We start from the raw sequence: 21,208 nt of genomic DNA, 5'->3' as shown, positions 1-21,208 counted from the left end.
AAAGGCGGGTCGGAACGGGCGGGAGACGATTACGCAGCGAGCGGGGAGGTCGAGAACCACTATGCTAGCAGACCACAGCAACAAACTCAACCAAACAAACTAGCCGTAACTCCAGAACAAACTTAAGTCACACCCTAGGGAGAAGGAGAGATGATACTGCAAGAGACAAACTAGCACAAGTCATTATGAGGCTTAACATATGAAAATAACAAACTAAATTACGGCAAATAGTAGTATACTAAAAGGATGAAAAGAGCAAGGAAATTACTAGCCGTAACTCCAGAACAAACTTAAGTCACACCCTAGCAATAATCAAACCTAAACAACCGATCAGCATACCAACAATATTAAACAAACTACAGCAAATATTTATCAATATGCAGCGCTTTTGTGGTCTATGGAAGCTGGAAAAGTGAAGAAACAATCTAGCCGTAACTCGAGAATAAACTTAAGTCACACCCTAGAAGTCAAAAGACCAAACCAACTAACAAGCATACAGTTACACGCAAACATACAGCAGCAAAAATTGATGTACTACAACAGGAAGGCTAGTAAATTAGTAAAGTCGAAAAGTCAAAGGACAATCCAGCCGTAACTCGAGAATAAACTTAAGTCACACCCTAGAAAGCTATAAGACCTAAACAACAAACCAGCATACCAGCTTACTCAACATACTACAGCAAAAACAACAACATACTTCATCACATATGACATACTACATCAAAAATCGGAAAAGTAGCGCAGAAAACGAAAAGCGAAGTTTTGGGAGAGCGACGTTATTGAAAAAAAAACGGAACACGGAGAATTGGAAAGTTAAAGAAAGAAAAGAACGCGGACGAAAAACGGTATATAAACGAGCGATGAGAAAAATTATTGGAATTCGATAATTTTTTTTTTGTAGGCCTGAGGTTTTTTTGGGTGTTGAGTTTCACTCATTAAACGAACCTTCTTGTTAGAGAAATTTATTTTTGACAACCTTGTCAAAAATTTTATGCCCTTGTCCAATTTTTCAAATTTTGGTCAATTTTTTCTGCAAACTCTTGATTACGGAACGGTAATCCAGTAAACCGGACGGATTTAAGCTCGAAAATGCGGTCTATCAATATTCGGTATTGATTTTCCAAAGTTTTTAGAATTGCATCAAAATTGACCCAAAATTTTCAAAATTGAACAATTTAGCATAATGTTTTCTCTGTTTTGTTTATATCAGAGAATATTTTTTGATATACGAATCGACTTGATCACTTTTTACAAGTTTTCGACAATTGGACCAAAAATTTTCAAAATTGATTTTTTTTTGTCTCAAAAATACAACTCGGAGAATTTTTGGTGACCAGTTATCCGATATTTTTTTGATTTGATTACCCCTTTTATAATCAAAAGTTCATGGGTTGGGTTTCTTGCCGTCTAGATTCAAATAGAGATATATCGAATTAGAATATATATTAAAAAATTAGAGGTTCTGTCATACAGTTCTCGAAGTCCCTCAGTTCTCATGTTTTTGGGGAAACGGAGCATTTTTGGATTTGGTCTATCTGCGATCGATGGCCGCTGATGCACAATGTTCTTCTTGTTGATTTTTGCGAAAAAGGTGATATCACTCCAGAAGTTTAATCGTCCATCAATCCGCTGACTGGTCGTGCTTTCTTGGTAAAAAAAGATTTAAACTCTCGTCCCCAGTCGTAAATCAAATTCAATGGAATTGAGGTTAATATAGGCTTCCAAGACAACAAGCTGACATCAGCAATGTGTAAATTATTCAGAATGCGATTGGGATGCGTGTCTCCGTATAATAAGGATCCCCAAAACGTACCCCTATTTCACGAATTAAGATTGAGCACTCATGAACGGAAAAATTGGTTCGGGTTAGTTGCGTTTGCGAGTTGAGATTGAGGGCGCATTAATCGATGGGAGTTAATTGTTTTCGCGATTGAGGTCAAAAAATTATTATAATTGAGGGGCAGCGGAATAACTAAGCAGAAAGAGCGGGTTTATTTGAGTTTGCTCCCGAAGCTCAATTATTTGAGAGAACAATCGAAACGCTTGACTATATATAGTTGAGAGTTGCGAACGCGAATTCAGTATATTGGAGATGCAAGAAGTGGTTCGATCAATTCTCGCGGTACCAAAATAAAGCTGACAAAATCAGACTTTCGAAGTTTCAATTTATTCAAACGTATTATCGGCCAATTCAACGTACAATCCAACAACGTATAAGCATCAGTACGATCATAGCAACAAGTGAGAGTTTAGACGGCAAGGTTTTTTTGATGCTCTTTTACTGGTTTTTTGTCTGATGTCATTGACGTCAGAATCAGTTCATAATCGATCAACAATCGTCTGAAGAACCTAAAAATATTAAGCCGAAAACCACCATAATCCGTACATATCGTAGTTATATTTACTTAAAATTAGGTTATACGAACTTTTTCCGAACTTTCTATGCATATTAGAACGTTTTATATGCATTTAAATACTCAATTCTGATTGGCTAATAATCTCTCGCTTAAATCTATTTAGTTACTAACAAAATGGATTGTATAGACATCGGCGTAAATAAAATATAGCCGATCAAACCAAAAGGAGGGTTGAAAATGTTTGTCATTTGTCATCCGTTATTTTGCGTTTGTGTTTGTTTTTAGAAAAAACCCCTAAGGTTGCAATGGAAAACATTTTTTAATACCTGCCATGCTACTTTCATATCTCTGCTAGCCATTTGATGAATCGGTTCAAAATTTTCTAAAGAAACTAAAACAAAAAGAGATTTTTGAAACAAAAAAATGATAGTCGTTCTAAAGTTAAAATTAAAAACTTTATTTAACTATAAAACGTAAAAAAACAACAACTGATAGACAACTTTGCAAGGGAAACCAAAGAAAACTATATTTTGAACTGTGAAAACATCAGATGTGGTATTTAAACAAGTAACTTTTTGATGTTTAAAATTGCAATGATAGAAGATTTGCCAGCATCAGTGAGCTATTTTGCTTGATGGGGTTGAAGGGTCCTTGATTGTTTAAAAACTTTTTATTTTCTGTTTTTTGTTTTAATCTTCCAAAGTAATACAAATGTCTGTACTTCTATGTCAGGCTCCAAACAATTTTATACAAGATATTTTTTGAAACACTTGCAGACTTAGGAAAAAAATGAGTCCCAGACAGTTGAGCTTTTCAATTTATGTAAAACTTCAGCAAAACACTGTTAATCGCGAAATTGCTAAAATATGTAGTGAGAAGTAATTTCAGTTACCGTCATTTTGCTTTCATTCCACTTATCTTGAACTCCATCAGAAAAAGATGTCACGCTGGCCTTAAGATAACTGTAATTTACAAAATTTAGCATAGTGTAAATTTTAGATTGAGGTTTATCCATTTGGGTCCCTAATTCAATAATTTGGATCTAGAAAGTTGTTCTGGGTCAAAATCTGAAATTTTTTTTTTATATTTCTTTGTTTTTCGTCCAGAAGACTACCTTGACCTCTTTCTGAAACCATAAGGAAAGTTTTCTTAGAAATGGTTCATTAGAAAGAGTTCGGACTATTTCCGTTTGTTAACCCCAGCTAAATGGCCGCATGTTTATTCAACCCCAATCGCAGGTGCCATATTTTTAAATAATGATTTAACATGTACTGACACGTGCTCTGTAACGGGGTGCAAAACGTACTGGGGGCAAAAAAGATCCCAAAATATTGTAGTGTGACCGTTGGGTTCAAGTCAGCAACCGAGACACAAACTGGAAAAAGAAGCTTAGAATTGTTAACGTTTTCCGACCAACTTGATTGTGCATATGATTTGTACTCCCGTCAAAGCGCACGTGCTGTTTTTTACATAGTAGCGTTCTCCATATCAACACATATTTCATAATTGGGGTGAAAAAAACAGCAAGGGTGATGCAGAATAGATGCTGGAAAAAAGCAGTTTGACAGACTGGTTTCTAAAATACAACCTGACCAAAAACAATGTTTTCATCCTTATTCATTCATGATAACACTATTGTGAAAGTTCGGAAAAGATCAATTTAGATGCTTTAATTGCTTATAAGGTAAAAAAAAAATCAACGCAAAAGCAAAAACGAAGCAGTAGTGATTAACCTAGCGAAATAATTTCTTGATGAGCAAAGAGCTAATATCTTTTTTCTTTGAAAAACCAGGTTGTAATAAAAACTACTTACTCATTTAAATTGCTATTGGTCAAAAATTCACACCGAAAATTGAGAAAAAAATTGATAGTATTTCTTCTCAAACTTAAAATTAGTAATGGTTTTAAGTATAATACGTAAAAAATATAAATTGTTGGACAGTTTTTGCGAGGCCAAACAATCAAAACAGTTTTTTGAACCGTGAAACCATCAGATGTGTTATTTGAAAAGGTAACTTTTTGATGTTTTAAATTGCTATTATAGGCGATTTGACAACATTAGTTAGCAATTTTTCTTGATGGGGTTGAAGGGTCCTTCAGGGATTCAAAGTTTTTAAACTATCGGTTTTTTTGTATCTTTTATATTAATACAAGACCCCCAATAGGATTTTCATACTTTTGGAAAATTTTTTTGACTTAGAAAAGGTATTGTGTCCCAAACAGTTGGGTTTTTCAATATAAGTAAAAATCCAGCAAAACACTCTTAATCGGGAAATTGCTAAAATGCTTGTTGAAAAATAATTTTTGTCGCCACCATTTTGTTTCTATTCCACTTATCTTTGACTCCATCAGAAGAAAATGTCACGCTGTCTTTAAGATAACTGTTATTTACAAAAATTGGCATATTGTAATTTTTAGATTGACAATTTTAAATAAATGCATGTGTTTTCAACTGAGTCCCTAATTCAAATTTGAATTTAGGAAAATTTTCTGGTGCAAAATCTGATAGATTTTCAACTTTCTGTGTTTTTCTTTCAAAAAACTCCCTTGATCTCTTTTTTTGAAAACAGAAGAAACTGATTCTTAGAGATCATTTATTACGAAGAATTTGGTTCTTTTCCGTTTGTTCCCCCCCCCCCCAGCTTAGTGGGTGAATATTCAATGCACCCCCAATCGCACATGCCATATTTTCAAATTTTGATTTGACATTTACCGAGACGTGCCTTGTAACGGGGGGTGGGGGGTGCATAAAGAACGGGGGTGCAAACGGAAAAAATCCCAAAATTTTGTATTGTGACCGTTAGGTTCAAGTCAGCAATTGAGACAGAAGCTTAGAAATTGTTCTGTTTCACCACCAACTTGATTGAGCATATGATTTGTTTTCTCAGAAATGAGCACGTCCTTTTTTTACATAGTAGCGTTCTTCATATTAGCATGTATTTCGTAATTGGGGGCACAAAAACACCGAGGGGTGATGCAAAATAGATCCCGGAAAAACGAGTTTGATAGATTGGTTTCTAAATTATATCATGACCGTGAGCAATCTTTTTTGATTCATGATTATCGTAGTATTGTGAAATATCTGAAAAGATCAGTTTAAATGTCTTATTTACTTATAAGTTAAAATAATTGATGCAAAAGGGAAAGCGATGCACTAGTGATTGACTTAGTCAAGTAAATAATGAAGGAGTAAAGCGCTAACAGCTTTTTTCATTCAAATAAAACTTTGAAATAAAATTTTCTTGGTCACTTTAATTGCTATTTATATCATTGGTCGAAATTGCACTCAGAAAATTGAAAAAAATGTGTTTTTTTCAAAAAAGTTTCATTTTTTGGCTTGCACCTCTATATCGCTCAATTTTGTTATATAATCAGAACGTTTTTGCAAATTTTATTGTGAATTTTGCCAATGTCTTTTCGCCTATTTTATAGAATCAAAACGTTTTTGCCAATCTTCTTCATAATTACCGCTTAAACTGGAATTGACATGCTCATACTTTGTCTAAGGTATCCTAAATTTAACTAAGCTTTCAACATTTCTAGCTATTTTTAAGGAAGTGCTTTAAATTAAAAATGCTCACCTTGCCAATGAAACAAATATTTCAGCTGTTCGGTAGTTTGCATCCGCATCACTATTTTTCGTGTGTACATTTTTTGTTAACCCTAATCTGATTGACAAAATTTAACTCGATTTTCAGATAAAAATACTCTAATCAACTTTAATTTTCATGTCAATGTTATATTAACATTAGAGGTAAAATTCATCCACGTTTATATGGTTTTAATTGATGGTGACGTGCACGTGAAATTAGAAACAAAATCGTTATCGCTAAAGTAATATCACGTTATTGAGGGTAAAAATTGCGCATACAGAGTCAACTTAAGAAGAAATCTTACTTTGAGCGTTGAGATTATTTTTTACAATTCAAAGAATTTGAATTGTATTAGGGTGCTGTCTTTTTTTTAAGATCCGTTCTCACAATTTCATGATTTTTGAAGTCAAATTGGAGTTGTGATTTTGGTCACGCCGAAACAGCAAAAGGAGCGAAAAAGCGAGTGGTTTTGCGGCGTGAATTTTTTTCGCTCTAATTTTAAAGTAGAGTGAGAAAACGGTGTTTAAACAAAATTCGCTTTCTCGCTAGTGGTTTTTTGATCGTATCCCGCAATTTCATTGTAAATTGTTTTCCCAATTCACTGATAGTTCGTTCTATGTCTAGTGTTTTATTTGAACCAAATTTCCATTTCTCGCTTGTGGTTTTTTGTTCACATGCGACATTTTGACATTTTTTTAGAAACGGGTTTACCAATTCATTCATAGTCCGTTCTAGGTCTAGTTTTTTGTCAATGAAAATTCTTTGAATTGTACGCCAGGACTTCTCCTGCAATGTTTTTTTTAGTTTGAGGCCAATTTGTTTCATAGAGAAGCTCAATTCTGGAAGCTTAATGCTTTTCAGCAACAAAACTTCAAACAAATTGATACAAATCAATCAATTTTTAAATTGAAAATTTTCCCTCCAAAAGATTGGTTTTAAGAGCATACACTCATACACTCGGTTATCAAACGTTGCGTCCAACTAAAGAGTTTTTGAAATAGTTCAAAAATATCAAAAAATATAAATTTTATTTCAAATCAGTCTTCTAGTGATGAGTCATTAGTCTTTAAGAGTTTTTAACATCTAGTAGACGTTTTATATAGTTTTCACACAAGTAGCTAAGGACATTTGTGTCCAAATTTTGTCATCTTTTTTCACATTTTCCCTAGAGAGTGTCTGTATAAGTAATTGTTGCTTTGAAATTGCCAATAAACTTTCAATTGCATTCAGACCGAGAATGTTTGTTGACAATAACAGTGCCTCCTGTCATTAATTCTTGATTAATGCACCAGAGCATTATTTTGTTGAAAAAAAATGGTTACAAAAAATCATCGTGTCATCATAATTTTCAATGTTTCAAAAGAAACTGGAGTTTTAAGCTTTTTTTCCACATCAAACCCGCAGTCTCCGCCAGTCTGATTGCACTTTAACCTAAAATATAATTGAATGCTTGTGCGAAATCGCATTGCGTTGTGTTCAAAAAATCTTCAATTTCTTCGAAGGACTGACATCGTTCCTTCGCGAGAGATGCCTTGAGCCCTTTACCTGTAAAATTTGTAGACGGTTTTGACGTTTTGGTGAAAATCAAACGTTTTCAGCAAAGGTAACGCATAAAGAGCAAGATTTGCGCTGTATGTTACTTTTTGATACCACAGTGTAACTCTTTCAATTATTCTTCATCTATAAAATTTTCAGAGAACCGTTTTTCACGTTTATATTACCCTGCATCTTTAACAAATATCCCATGCATCTTTATTACCCTGCATCAAACACCAAAAACTCTTCAAATAATGCAATGAAACGAACTGAAATGCCGGTAAAAATGCGACTCGCAATTAACATCTCATTTTTGGATTAATTCAAATGTTACACTCAATTCAATTTCCTAGAAATCTAAAAAATGGAAGAGACGACTAAGTTTTTAATTGACAATTTAACATCCTACAGCTAACCAACGAAAATATAAAAAATGTAGATCATAAAAAAAACTTTTAAACTTTTGTAAGGGTTAAGGTAACATTTTAAAGCAGAATAATTTTGTGCCGATTATGCGCTCAAGTTTTTGAATCCTCCTGCATAAACTCAACAATATTCAATTTTTCATGTTTCTTTTTACCAAAGACCACGTCGGTTTTTTGAGCTCTAAAAACTGCAAAATTGATAGGGGTTTTCAGTATTTTTTAAAGCAAAAATTGTAATATGATGTATGTTTTTATTGTACTAGTTATCAATACGCTTGCCGTTCAACATTAACGTCTCGCCACGCAAGCAAACAAAATTTGATGACACAATTGACAAGAAGTTGAAACGACGCATTAATGTTTTTTATTTTTACAATCTTACGAGAATTTCAAGAACTTGTTTCAAGTATCTCGAAACTCCTCGAAAAAAACCATTGTTAGAAAACTGCATAATTTCTGAAGATCTCAGCCCTCAAACGCTATTTTCTCATCCAACCAATCAGATTCCTATGAGACAAATGATAAGTAGTTGCAAAGATTATTCCTGCTGCTTTTCTCCTACTCTATTCTCATTTTTTTTCTATGTCTCAAATTGTTGAAGTCCAAACAGAAGAGATGCCCTTGAAAAATTTTTAATTAAAAATCTTGATTGAGACAATTAAAAAATAAATGTTACTCCATTGTAGTTAACACAATAAATAATTTAATATTACGTTATTTAACCATTTTCGTGGTATCATGGTCGCCATTTCAACATTTATTATGTAGGAAATGTGCTGAACGTGATTAAGCTATTAAAGACCTGGGAAGAACTCAATGAAAGTTTCAAAACAATAATATGGTGAGATGTGATCAAACCTTGAAGAAAACTTTATGTAGTTTCATCACAATTCAGCGCAGCTAATGAAACTGCCCGAGATGTCAAAATATATATTTTTTCAGACTAGCCTAAGAGATTTGACGAATAGATATCTCTTCATTACACTGCAGAGGTATACCCAAATCGTCACGGGCAAATATGCTCGATGTGTGTTTCTCGTTTTCGTTTTTCCTATGTTAATACAATGAAAATGCAACAATATTGCGGAAAATAGCTACTTTAGCAGAAACCGGCAAAATTGAAGGGAAATTAGCAACCCGTGTTCGCAAAAGTGTCCTAATTTTAGCTGCGAAATAAAAGTACATGCTATGTATCCTATTTTTTGCGCGTTTTGTATCACGCATCTGCTCCATTTATGTATCGCTTTTTCGCACGCAACGTAACTCGATTTCGCAATATAATCCGCAATTAAGCCTAATTTAATGCGCTTTTTGAGCATAAAAGTGATTATTAAACCTTTATTACTACTACAGTACCTGTTACTACTTTATTATTACTTATTAAAAAGTTCATAGCGGGTTGATTGAATCTACACCCGTCCCACATTGACAAACAAAGCCTTTTTTGAGCGAGGAATTTTTCGGAAAAAATCAGTTTTTGTGGCACTGGGACGTACATCATATATACATACGTACAAAATAGATTCGACCAATGAAATAGATTTGGCCAATGAATATAGATTTGGCCAGTGAAAATAAATTCCGCCAGTCCAACTTTGACAAACAAAGCCTTTTTTGAGCGAGGGATTTTTCGGGATAAAAAACAGATTATGTGGCATCGGGATGCACCAATTTTTAATTAGCAAATGTTTTTGTCTAATAACATCAATTTGAATAGGAGATACTACAAAGAAAGTATGAGCAACATTCAACAACTCTTTGACCCATGGGGTTAAATCATATTTTTGCAATGCGAAACGACTCTAGAGAAACGTTTGACGTAATTGCAAAACTTGACATTTTATAACACTAATCTTAAACTTCTTTACATAATAGACAACGCTAGCTCGACACACATTTCTTTCATCATTTTGAACTTCCTAGACGCAATAGTCGCGAAATGAGAAGGCATTTTACATAAAAAAAGGCAAATTTTATTCGTTTCGGAACTTTACATTTCTAATGTACCAATTGTTCAATTTTTGACCCCAAAGCAAAACTTTTAGTTTTAATACAATCCCTTGAATAGAAGATACTGCAAAAAAATAGTATGAGCAGCGTTCTACAGCTCCTTAACCCATAGGGTCACGTCATATTTTAAAAAACAAAGACTATTTTTGAGAAACATTGACGAAATTGCAAAATTTTTTCTTTAACACTAATCTTAATTATCTCTACATCATAGCATAGCCAAACTTAGCGTAACACACATTTTTCTTTTCACTTTGGACCAACTCGACCCAATAGTCGAGAAATAAGGAGACATTTTACATAAAACACAGACAAACATTTTGCGTTTCCAAATTTTATTTTTTAATGTACCAATTTTCCAAGTATTGAACCTAAAGCGAACATTTTTGGTTTAATAACGTAAATCTGAATAGGAGATACTACGAAAAAAGTATGAGCAACAGTCAAAAACTCCTTGACCAAAGGGTCGCATCATATCTTTTAAATATGAGACGAATTTTGAGAAACGTTAGACAAAATTTCAAAGCCTGACTTTATATAACACTAATCTTAAATTTCCTCAAATCACAGCTACAGTTAGCCTGACACACATTTCTCTTATCACTTTGAACCACCTAGACCCAATGGTCGAGAAATAAGAAGACATTTTACATAAAAAACAGACGATTTTTTTGCGTTCCGAACTTTAGCTTTCTAATGTACCAATTGTTCAATTATTGACCCCAAAGCAAAAATTGTGGGTTTAATATAATCCAAATGAAAAGCAGATACTACGAAAATAGTATGAGCAACATTCTACAACTCCTTAACCCAAAGAATCTCATCTTAATTTCATGTAATTCTCTCACCCAATTACAACCAATTAAATTTTAATTAGTTTTCAAACTAAATTTTTTGTTCCGTGAATTGAAAACAGAAAGAAAAATTTTCCTTTTTTTCTGAAAAATCCTTCAATACATTTTGATGATATTTGAAGAATTTTCAGGTTTGTTTTTCCCTTCTTGGATAACAAAATCCGCTTGGTTTCTACATCAGTGCCCCTGATTATTGTGCCCCTGAGTTTGCCCGTCCAACGTTGTTATACAAGCTCTTTTTTGAGCGAGAGATTTTTCGGAAAAAACCGACGGCTTGACTTTTCGACTAAATCTTTAATAAAGTGCTTATTAAAGAGTATTAAACCATATTTGCATGCTCACAATGCGCGCTTTTAATTAGGCTTAATTGAGAGGTAGAGATACTTTTAATACGAATAATAGATACCTTAAATAAGCGGAAACGTGCTACAAGACTTGTAACCTATTTTACAATTTGAGAGTTCTTTCATTTCGCAAAAATGGCGAGACCACTTTTCCGAAAAGTAAGATACAAAGGATGTCTCCTAGTTTTGTTCATTTTATGTATCTAGTTTTCGAGAGAATTTGGCATACCTCTGCTGTGTAATTTTGTTTATGATTGGCTCAACTATAAATAATTTACTGACCTTATTGTTAATGTATTGTATTAAGATACGATGTGCAAATTGATGCAAATATGCTTAAAAATCGCACCGAGCCAAAAAATTAAAACTCATTCTTTGTGCGTGCTAATCGATCGTTCGGCTGTGATAGTTTCATATCAAGCCCCGAGGGCCGCTGTTGTTTGGCCAAATGCATTAATTTTACCTTCAACAAAATTGAATTTACTAATTTCAGCTGGCAAATTCGTAGCCTATTAGATTGGTTTGAAAATCTGTATTTTGACACGTCTGTCAATTGACACGACGCTGTTGTTAGGACTCTCAGAACGCACACTATAGACAGTTAGCTGAAAACCATGACAATTGAACGAGAAACAATTGAGGTCAATGATTCGCTCCAGAAAATTTACCTTTTAGAAATTTCAGCGCCCTTCAGCGCTTTCCTTACACAATTTCATCGCCTTCCAGTGCATTTTTCAGAAAAAAAAACTTAATTTTTGAAAAGCACATTTCGTACATACATGTCTTTGATTTTTTTAGAGTCCTATACAGACGCAATTTAGTAGTCACCCACTGAATATTGATGTCAGGATCCCTTATGAAAAGTTTATTTCCATTACTGAATCCTGATATAATAGATTGACAAGCATATTTGCAATCGATTTCAAAAAGTCAATTTTGTAAACCCCGTTACAAACCCGGCTTCGGGATCTCTTCTGTTTTTCAGCTCTCCGGTTTTTTGGGCAGTGCTTGCATTATATACAGTGCCTCATTACTGTGCACGTAATAATTTGGAGCCTGTGTTCTGTTAATTTTTTTCTGTATGCTTATTCATATGGGTAGTACAAACTATCGACAAATGTCTTCAGCTCCAGTTTTTGCAAAAAATTTTGAGCGCCTCCTTCTGACTCAGGTGACGGAATTCATTGATGAGCATAAAACTATCAATATAGAACATTTCGGATTTCACAAGAAAGTTAGCAACCCATGCAGTTTTACAACTAGTCGGAGCACTTTTGTCGAATTTAGATCAAAGCAAAGAAACCGTTGCTATTATTCTGAATCTTGCAAAGGTTTCTAATTCCATTTGGCATAGCTTTTTAAATAAAAATTGAAATGTATAGTTTTTCCCAGGAAGAGAAAGAATTGATGTTTTCATTTCTTTCTGACAGATAGTACAACTTAATGGCAATGTGAAATTTGGAATTACGATGTGCCACAGGGAACTCTATTAGGACCACTAATTTTTCTTTTATATGTGAACAGTTTTTCATCTTTTATAAACACAAAGCAGAACGTAATTCAAATCGCGGATTACACAAGTATTGTCTGTTATGGACAGAATAGTAGCCTACAGGAAAAAGTTTAGGAATTTTTACAGAAAACGGAAGAATTTCCGGAGATAAACAAACGAACTTTGAATACAAACAAAACCAAATTATAATTTTTTTGCGCAATAATTCTCATTTCGGATATTTTTACATAAAAAAGGAAATTCTCACAGCACAAAAATGCTGCAGATACCATGGTATTCAAATTGACAGGAATCTAATTTTCCATAAGCAGGTGAATAAAACAATAAAAAGATGGCTCATGCTATAAGATCAAATAGATCAAATACCTAAAATGATATCAAAATCCCCTGAACGCGGGCGTTTTTCTTTAAAAAATGCTTTTTTACAGCGTTTTCTGCAAACTTTATCTAAAAAAATTCTGAAACGCCTTAATCGACAGATTACCTGGGGTATAAAGGTGTGCTTTCTACACAAAAAGTATAACAAAGCGAGAATTCTGATACAGACAAAGATCTTACCAGCTGAGCTAATAACAGCAAAAATGTTGCTAATCAAATTTCATTATGACAAAGCCAGACAAGAAAATTCTGAAAATTTTCACAGGTGTCTATGTCTTCAACAACACACTAAAAAGACAATTTTAAATTAGACAGAATGTCAAAACCAACTTTGGAATGAAATCGATTTTTCGTCAATGCGTACAAAAATGGAATAAGCAATTTGGAATAATTAGCAAAATATGAAATTGATCTTGAGAAAACGTTAAAAGATTTCTTGCTCTCATAACATGAAAAATTTTTTGAAAAGTAGCGTAGGAGCTTTTAGAAGTTATTTTTATATTTTGGGAAGAAAACAATCAGAAGAAAATTATATAAAATGATTTCTTAAGAAAATTTATTGATGTTTATAATTTTGCTTGAATGATTTTAAGTATTGTTTGTTCTAAACATATTGAACCAAACGATTATAATTTAATGGTTGCAACAAAAAAATGTATTCACTTGTAATAATTCAAAACGAGGCATAGTGTTAAATATGTTCAAATATAGGGGCCTATGGCGGTTAGGATTCAATTTCTTGATCCGGGAAGATTAAAATCTTGTATCATTGCTCAGCATTTGTTCGAATTACCTGTTATTGAATGAGAAAAATGGTTACGCTTTGCCAATAACATTATATCCATGAAAAAATTTCATTGATAAGACAACATGTGGCCAAATTGGGCCCGAATCAACAACTAAACCTTAATTTTGGACCCCTATTTTTATCGTTTAAGTTGAGATTAGCTTGAGTATTCAAAATTTTGATATCTCAAGGAAACGCTTCATTTGCTTCTTCGTAGCTCACCATTTGTAACTGTTGCAATGCGGCTTTTAGCTTTTGCTTCATATCCTCAATTCCAAGAATACCAAAGTTCAATTGATCAGCGGTTGCCTCCCAATCAGTAAATCGAACATCATCAGCCTTAAACGACATCCCACCGTCGTTGCCGACGCCCACGTGAGTTGACAAGTCTTGCACATAGCGTCTTTTTATCATCTCAATTGTAACCCTCTCTTGGATCCATTTCTCATAGCTACTGGAACATCGGTTAAAACAGAGCAAAACTTTCATACCTCTTGATTTTTGTACTGTTGTGTAAACTTCCCGAACTGAGTCAATTGTTTGTTGGTCTGGGGCGCCACCGGGGTACTTTATGACCGCAATTAACACGTTGTTCATACTTCCACTTCTTTTGAAAATGGTACGGTAGTTTTCCAAGCTGGTACTCCCAGGATAGTCAACAACAATTACGTTTTCGGTTATTTGGAAAGCCGTCGCTTCAATTGTGTGTTCAAATTCTCCAACGATTGCATCCAAATTCCAGATGTTTTTGATCAGAGAACTTTTCCCCGAATTTTGCGGACCTGTTATTCCAATGAAACACTGTTTGGCTAAGATTTTTCGAATTTTGTGCACCGCTATTATACTGCGAATTCTCTCTATGAGGATGTCTTTCGATTCATCGAGACATTCTTCTAGTAAGCAACCATTAAAGTTGTCCCGCAGGTTATCCAATGTTTCGTCAAATAGCTCAACCAGAATTCTTTCGTTCACATAAACTCTTTCATTACTTAATAGCAGCTCCCTTTCTCTCTCTTGAGGCCTTGACATCATTTCATTCACCAGAAACTTCAGTGCTTCGTTGTAGTTTTCTTGCATCAATCTTTTGTTTTTGAAAGTTTCAATAGCAGAATTTTTAAATTTGACTGCCAATCCTGCTACAGATGCTCCAGCAGCTAATACCATTCCCCCAACCCATGACACGGTCGAAGTCATCATTCTAACAGCCCCAGCCCCTATAGCTCTTGTAACCGCAGCAAATCCTAAGGCTCCTGCACCCGCTGCTGCTTCTGCACCCACTGCAGCCCCTGCACCCGCTGCTGCTCCTGCACCCGCTGCAGCCCCTGCACCCGCTGCTGCTCCTCCTGCACCCGCTGCTGCAGCACCTGCACCCGCTGCTGCTGCTCCTGCACCAGCTGCTGCTCCTCCTGCACCCACTGCTGCAGCCCCTGCACCCGCTGCTGCTCCTGCACCCGCTGCTGCTCCTGCACCCGCTGCTGCTCCTGCACCCGCTGCAGCCCCTGCACCCGCTGCTGCTCCTCCTGCACCCGCTGCTGCAGCTCCTCCACCCAATGCTGCTGCTCCTGCACCAGCTGCTGCTCCTGCACCCGCTGCTGCTCCTGCACCCGCTGCTGCTCCTGCACCCGCTGCAGCCCCTGCACCCGCTGCTGCTCCTCCTGCACACGCTGCCGCAGCTCCTCCACCCAATGCTGCTGCTCCTGCACCCGCTGCTGCACCTGCACCGGCTGCAGCCCCTGCAACCGCTACTGCTCCTCCTGCACCCGCTGCTCTAGCCCCTGCACCCGCTGCTGCAGCCCCTGCACCCGCTGCTGCTGCTCCTGCACCAGCTGCTGCTCCTCCTGCACCCACTGCTGCAGCCCCTGCACCCGCTGCTGCAGCTCCTCCACCCACTGCTGCTGCTACTGCACCCGCTGCAGCCCCTGCACCCGCTGCTGCTCCTCCTGCACCCGCTGCCGCAGCTCCTCCACCCAATGCTGCTGCTCCTGCACCCGCTGCTGCTCCTGCACCCGCTGCTGCTCCTGCACCCGCTGCTGCTCCTGCACCTCTGCTGCTCCTCCTGCACCCGCTGCTGCAGCCCCTGCACCCGCTGCTGCAGCTCCTCCACCCACTGCTGCTGCTCCTGCACCAGCTGCTGCTCCTGCACCTGCTGCTGCTCCTGCACCCGCTGCTGCTCCTGCACCCGCTGCAGCCCCTGCACCCGCTGCTGCTCCTCCTGCACCCGCTGCCGCAGCTCCTCCACCCACTGCTGCTGCTCCTGCACCCGCTGCTGCTCCTGCACCCGCTGCTGCTCCTCCTCCTCCTGCTGCTGCCACTGCCCCTGCTCCTGTCAATTTTCAACATAAGATGAAACTATAGTTTATTGGAAGATCTATCAACAAAAATTGACCAACTGATTGTGTTGCATTCCAAAATTAAATGTTCGTTTGTCCGAATTTGAGTTTTCTCTGTTTTTGTCACAAAATCTTCCTACATTATTTTCTTGAAGAACTCCCACAATTTTATCAATGGAGATGCTTTGAACCTGATTTTTATGATAACGTTAGAAAGCACACTGTGTTTTAAGCTGAGTTGCTTTTGCTTTTTGTTTTTCGTTCTATAAATCTTGTAAGTGGCGACAACGTGGCGACTAGTAAGAACAATGAAGCTGTATTCCAATGTTCTGAGCAAGAATAACGCTTAATAAAGCACGATATAAGCTGTACGTAGCATTTTGTTACCATAGTGTATATACTTATGTACACCGATATACAAATGAGTCAAAAAATCTAAGAATGACATCAATGAAAAAAATGACAAAAGACCATCAGCAAAAATCTACAGAGTTCTTAGCTCACTTTGCACAGTGTTTTAGGATACTAGAAGAAAACATGATTAAAATCTTTTAAATTATTGACACAAAAATTTTATGGCTGTAGTCTTCTGAAAAGTTTTTTGCTCAACCCTTGAGACGACCATGCTTTCCCAAATAATCGCCTTTGCCGGACTATAAGAATGCTATTTCCTGACCAATGAAAGAATACTTTGCGCTCAAAATCCCCTTGAAAAACCTTTTCTTGGACTTTAATAAGGAAGTTCAATTTTACAATAATAGTCAATGAAGATCCTCACCCTAGAAATTTAGGGTCTTTTCATAAGTCTAGGCCTAAACATAGCTCATATAATAAGTACGTTTCCATTACGCAGAACAATTTTTGCCGTCCCAACTGTCCGATAGCGACGCAACAGGGTTGCCTATCTTTGTAATTAGGTATATAATTTCAGATTGAGAAGACAAACCACAGTGTAAATCCTTCAGAGGATATGTTGCTGAGAGCTACTTATTTTCAACCTATTGATTAGATCTAGCCCTCGCAGATTGAAAAAAAAACAAAACGTGGAAGAAAACTCTTAAATTAACAGTCAATGAATATGAGAAGCTACATAGTTTCCCAACAACCTTGGTGCTAGTTAGTCCCAAAAAGGTACAAGTTAGACCCAACAACTTCAAATTGCAGATAATTGGACAATGACTTTGTACGTCCGAAATAGATCTATTATAGAAAGATGTTTATAATAGCAAATAATAGCCAGTAAAATTCAGAGAAGATAACTGCCCGGGCCGAAGTTTCACTCTTAATCCACCCTTAACTTGTGGGGATTAGAGTGCAATGCGTAATCACCTCTTATTTATCGGGGAAAGGGTGTAAGAGTATAATTTAAGCTGGACTGATAATAAATTGCAATCTCACACAATCACCATTATAACCAAATTGAAGCGTCAAATGATGCTTTACGATGGCGCAATGGTTGCGCAAAGACAAAGTAAAATGTTCGTCGCAGGGATGATCGTGGGATCAATGCTCACTATAACCTTTCACTTTTTTTTCCAAATAATAAAAAATATAACTCGTACCGGCTGAGTTCATGTCCATACCCAGATTTTCCTCCGATTAGGCCGACTCGAGCAAACTCCCTTGTGTTTCCAGAGGTAATTTAATTTACAAGGTTTTGACTGCAGTTCGAGCGCACTACACTCTGGACAGTTATCTGGAGATGGTCTGATCAGAGGTCACTTTGGTCCGGAAAATCTGACCATAGGTGGATTCGAGCGCATTTGGGTCTGATCATAGGATTTGAGCGATAGTGTGATCATAACCAAATCGAGCGCAGAACAGCTTGTTCGTAACGCCAAATCTTATTTTGTTCCACACTACATAACAAACCTTACTTTAGTTTAGAAGATAATACGGAGATTAGAAATTTAAAAATTCCTCTAGTTTTAGTTCGCTCCACCCCCTTGATTTTACCCCCTAATCTTACATCGTTTTACCCCTCTAAATTACCACCCCACCCCATTATGCTTACATCTTTTTGGAGGGTAATTTTATATGTTAAACTTCGACAAAACTTCTTTTACTCACCATTATTGCCGTTACCCCCTTCACCTTGCATCGTTTTACCCCCTAAATTTACGCCCGATTCTTATATCGGCTAAGATATGCAGAAACCAACTTAACAAAGCTGTCTTGTTGGCTATATGATGAACTTAAGAGTTTTTTGAGGAGCCTGCACATTATTCTTTTGGCTGGAGTGCAACAAAATCTGCTTTTATTTGAATAGTTCTTTTAAAACGAAATCCTAGATTTGGTCTATTGCGAATGAACAATGTTCTCAGGCAATTAAAACCTCAAAAAACCTTTTTTGTTTTCAAATTCCGACCTAAATGAATTTGGTTGAGTTTGCACAACGGAAATTGAATATTGCCAAAGTTTTTTGTCCCCCATCCGTTGAGGTTCTGGTCAACTCTTTATACCCCTTATACTTACCCCTTTTAGTTTTTTATACCCCTTTTAACAATAGAAACTGTCAAATGCACGTTGGTGAAAACATATAATTTCTCTGCGGTCTTTTATGCGTCAAATGTCTGGAACCCAGGACCACAGTATCTTCAACGCTTGGAAAGACTGCAGAGATCATGTTTAAAATGGATAACTTGCCGTTCTGTTCCGGGTGACAAAGAATACGTTGAGAGCCTAATTCGAAATCGCCTATTGCCAGTCAGTTATTTTCTAGTTCTTAACGACCTAATTCTGCTTAACAATATTTTAGTGGGCTTAACTTCTCTGAATGCGTCAGACCACTGGTCAATAACTTTTGGTTGTCCAAAGACCAGATCCAGTGAAAAGTTTTTTATTGAAGCAAGAAAAACATTTTGGAAACGTTCTGAAGATAATTACTTCAATAGAGTAGCCCGATTCAATAATTCTTTGTCTCAACTTAACAGTTTTGCTAACTATTCACCACACAAAAATCCATGTCAGTTTCGAAGAGAAGTGAAGAACTTTTTGGAAGGGGGAGGCACTGAAAAGATTCAAATATAAAAGTTACCCTTCAGGATGGAAAGTTTTCGAGAATTTTTAATTATTGAAACTGGATTTTTCCCCTAATCTGGGGACTACCAAGCTGGTTGTAACCATGTTTGGTTGAATTCAATATTATTATTATTATACCCCTTTTGGAAATTCTGATCAGGGGTTGATTTAGCCTGCAAACTCTAGTCAGAGGTATATTTGGTCTTGAAAATCTGATCAGAGGTAGATTTGGTCTGCAAAGTCTAATCAGAGGCAGATTTGGTCTCGAAAGTCTGATCAGAGGTAGATTTGGGCTTCAAAGTCTAATCAGAGGCAGATTTGGTCTGGAAAATCTGATCTGAGGTAGATTTGGCCTGGAAAGTCTGATCAGATGTAATTTCTGTCTGGAATTTTTGAAAAAAAGGTTGTGAACTAAAAATATAGTACGCTTGGCGCAAATACGACAAGGTTTAAACAAGGTTAGATACGACAGAATTCGTTAGTTTCAATGCGAAATTCGTACTTTCTTCAGAGCATGTAATGCAAGCCCATTGTGCGCACGTGTGAGTTCGAAAACGGTGTTATCAGAGGTCACTCTGGTCTTGACACCTCGACCTGTTTAAGCTTAATATCTTGTCAAGGCATCTCAAGTTTTGTAAAGAAAATTTTGTATGTGTCAGCAAGAATGGGTACCCGTACCTAAACTTCAGTGACAATCAGTACTGATTCAGAACATTTTCAGAGACATTTTAAGTTTTAGTACTGATTCAGAACAATTTCAGAACCAACTGAAAAGTTATTTCTGAAATTCTCTGAATCAGAGCAAAATTCAGGGAAAATATTCAGTGATCATTCTTTATCAGAAAATAATTCAGAATGAATCACTGAATTAGCTCTGAATCAGACAAATTCAGAGCAAAATGTGACCTGAATTATAATCTGACTCAGTGCTGAATTCGGCTGAGAGTTAGGTACGGGTAAGCTTTGGATCTCAAAATCTGATAACAGACGGTATAGAGTTTTTGACAGCTATGAAGTTACATGCAGCTCAAAATTCCAACAAGTTCTCAATACTACCTGCTACAGCGGCTGCATACACACCGGCCACAATCCCAGCCACTCCCAAAATAATGATTCCGGCCTTCTCTCCCGCTGGTCGTTTGGTCTTCAAAATGATCTGAGATGTCAATTTCTTCTTCATTTTGTGATTCAATTGATTCAAAATTTCGTACTTTATATCTTCGTCAACACTTCGATTAGCTCCGTTTTCTGTTTTCAACATCAAGCATTGTTCGAAAAGTTCACATTCCTCTTCATCGAGTAAAAGTTTGCCCAAATTTATTAGTTGACGAACCAAAGGAACTTGGTCAGCTCTATGACTGATAGATGTCAAATCAACCGCCCGATATACAGTCGCATCAAGCACTAATAAAACATCGTCACCGTTTGCTAGTTCATTCACCGTCCGCGTTGTGATTCCCTCAAAATTTGTCACAACGAAGTCTGCAAACCCTGAGATTGTTTTTATTGCAACCCTACAACCGTATTCTGGAACAGCTTCTTGGAGTCCAGCAATAGATCGCTCCAAAATCACGTTGGAACCCTCAACATTTTCGGTCACTGTTGTATCTTCGCCTCCGAAATCAAAGGGAAAGTCGAACTGACTTTCATTCAAAATCAGACCAGAAAGGTTCTCGCCATTTAAAGTCAGTATAACTGACTCATTTTGGTACGAAAGGGTTGCGTCCGTTATGTTAGGCGCATTTTGATTGTTCATAACATAGCCTTCATCGATTTCATTTATTTCCAGGTCTTGTAAACCTAAATGCTCTGGTGCGTAATTCTGTTCAAACATTAATGCACTGCAAACTTAAAAATATCTAAATAAAAATAAAACCGTCACCGCAGTAGAATAGCGTATTCAATTTGTAAAACGAACATAAAATTTGAAGGCAAATTACATGTAACGAAAAAAGCAAGGTTTTGTAAAAAATTTCTACAAAAATTTTCTAGTACTACTTTCTGAATAAATTCCTTATATCAAATGAATACAGCGCAATTTAGTAACATTAGGAATGTTT

General features: G+C 36.5%; 1 protein-coding gene across 1 annotated transcript; it reads right to left on the bottom strand.

The window, feature by feature from the left end:
• Positions 1-13,880: 13,880 nt before the first annotated feature.
• LOC142335555 (uncharacterized) lies at positions 13,881-20,982 on the bottom strand. The gene is made up of 3 exons (XM_075384092.1): positions 20,433-20,982; positions 20,205-20,358; positions 13,881-16,120 (listed from the first exon to the last, which is right to left on the bottom strand). Exons 1-3 carry the CDS (start codon positions 20,980-20,982, stop codon positions 13,984-13,986), a joined length of 2,841 nt encoding a protein of 946 aa, XP_075240207.1. The 3' UTR covers positions 13,881-13,983.
• Positions 20,983-21,208: the final 226 nt, after the last annotated feature.

The sequence above is a fragment of the Convolutriloba macropyga genome, chromosome 2, assembly GCF_964194025.1.
Source record: "Convolutriloba macropyga chromosome 2, txConMacr16.3, whole genome shotgun sequence".
In the NCBI taxonomy this organism is placed as follows: Eukaryota; Metazoa; Xenacoelomorpha; order Acoela; family Convolutidae; genus Convolutriloba; species Convolutriloba macropyga.
This window is presented reverse-complemented; position numbering and strand designations above follow the sequence as displayed.

What these genes read in the sequence shown, in the direction of transcription:
- LOC142335555 (XM_075384092.1), bottom strand. Translation starts at nt 20,982, where the DNA reads ATGTTTGAACAGAATTACGCACCAGAGCATTTAGGTTTACAAGACCTG. An exon ending in TTTACTCGATGAAGAGGAAT is followed by an intron (nt 20,359 to 20,432) that starts GTGAACTTTTCG and finishes GAAGATATAAAG; the next exon opens with TACGAAATTTTGAATCAATT. An exon ending in GTATGCAGCCGCTGTAGCAG is followed by an intron (nt 16,121 to 20,204) that starts GTAGTATTGAGA and finishes GAAAATTGACAG; the next exon opens with GAGCAGGGGCAGTGGCAGCA.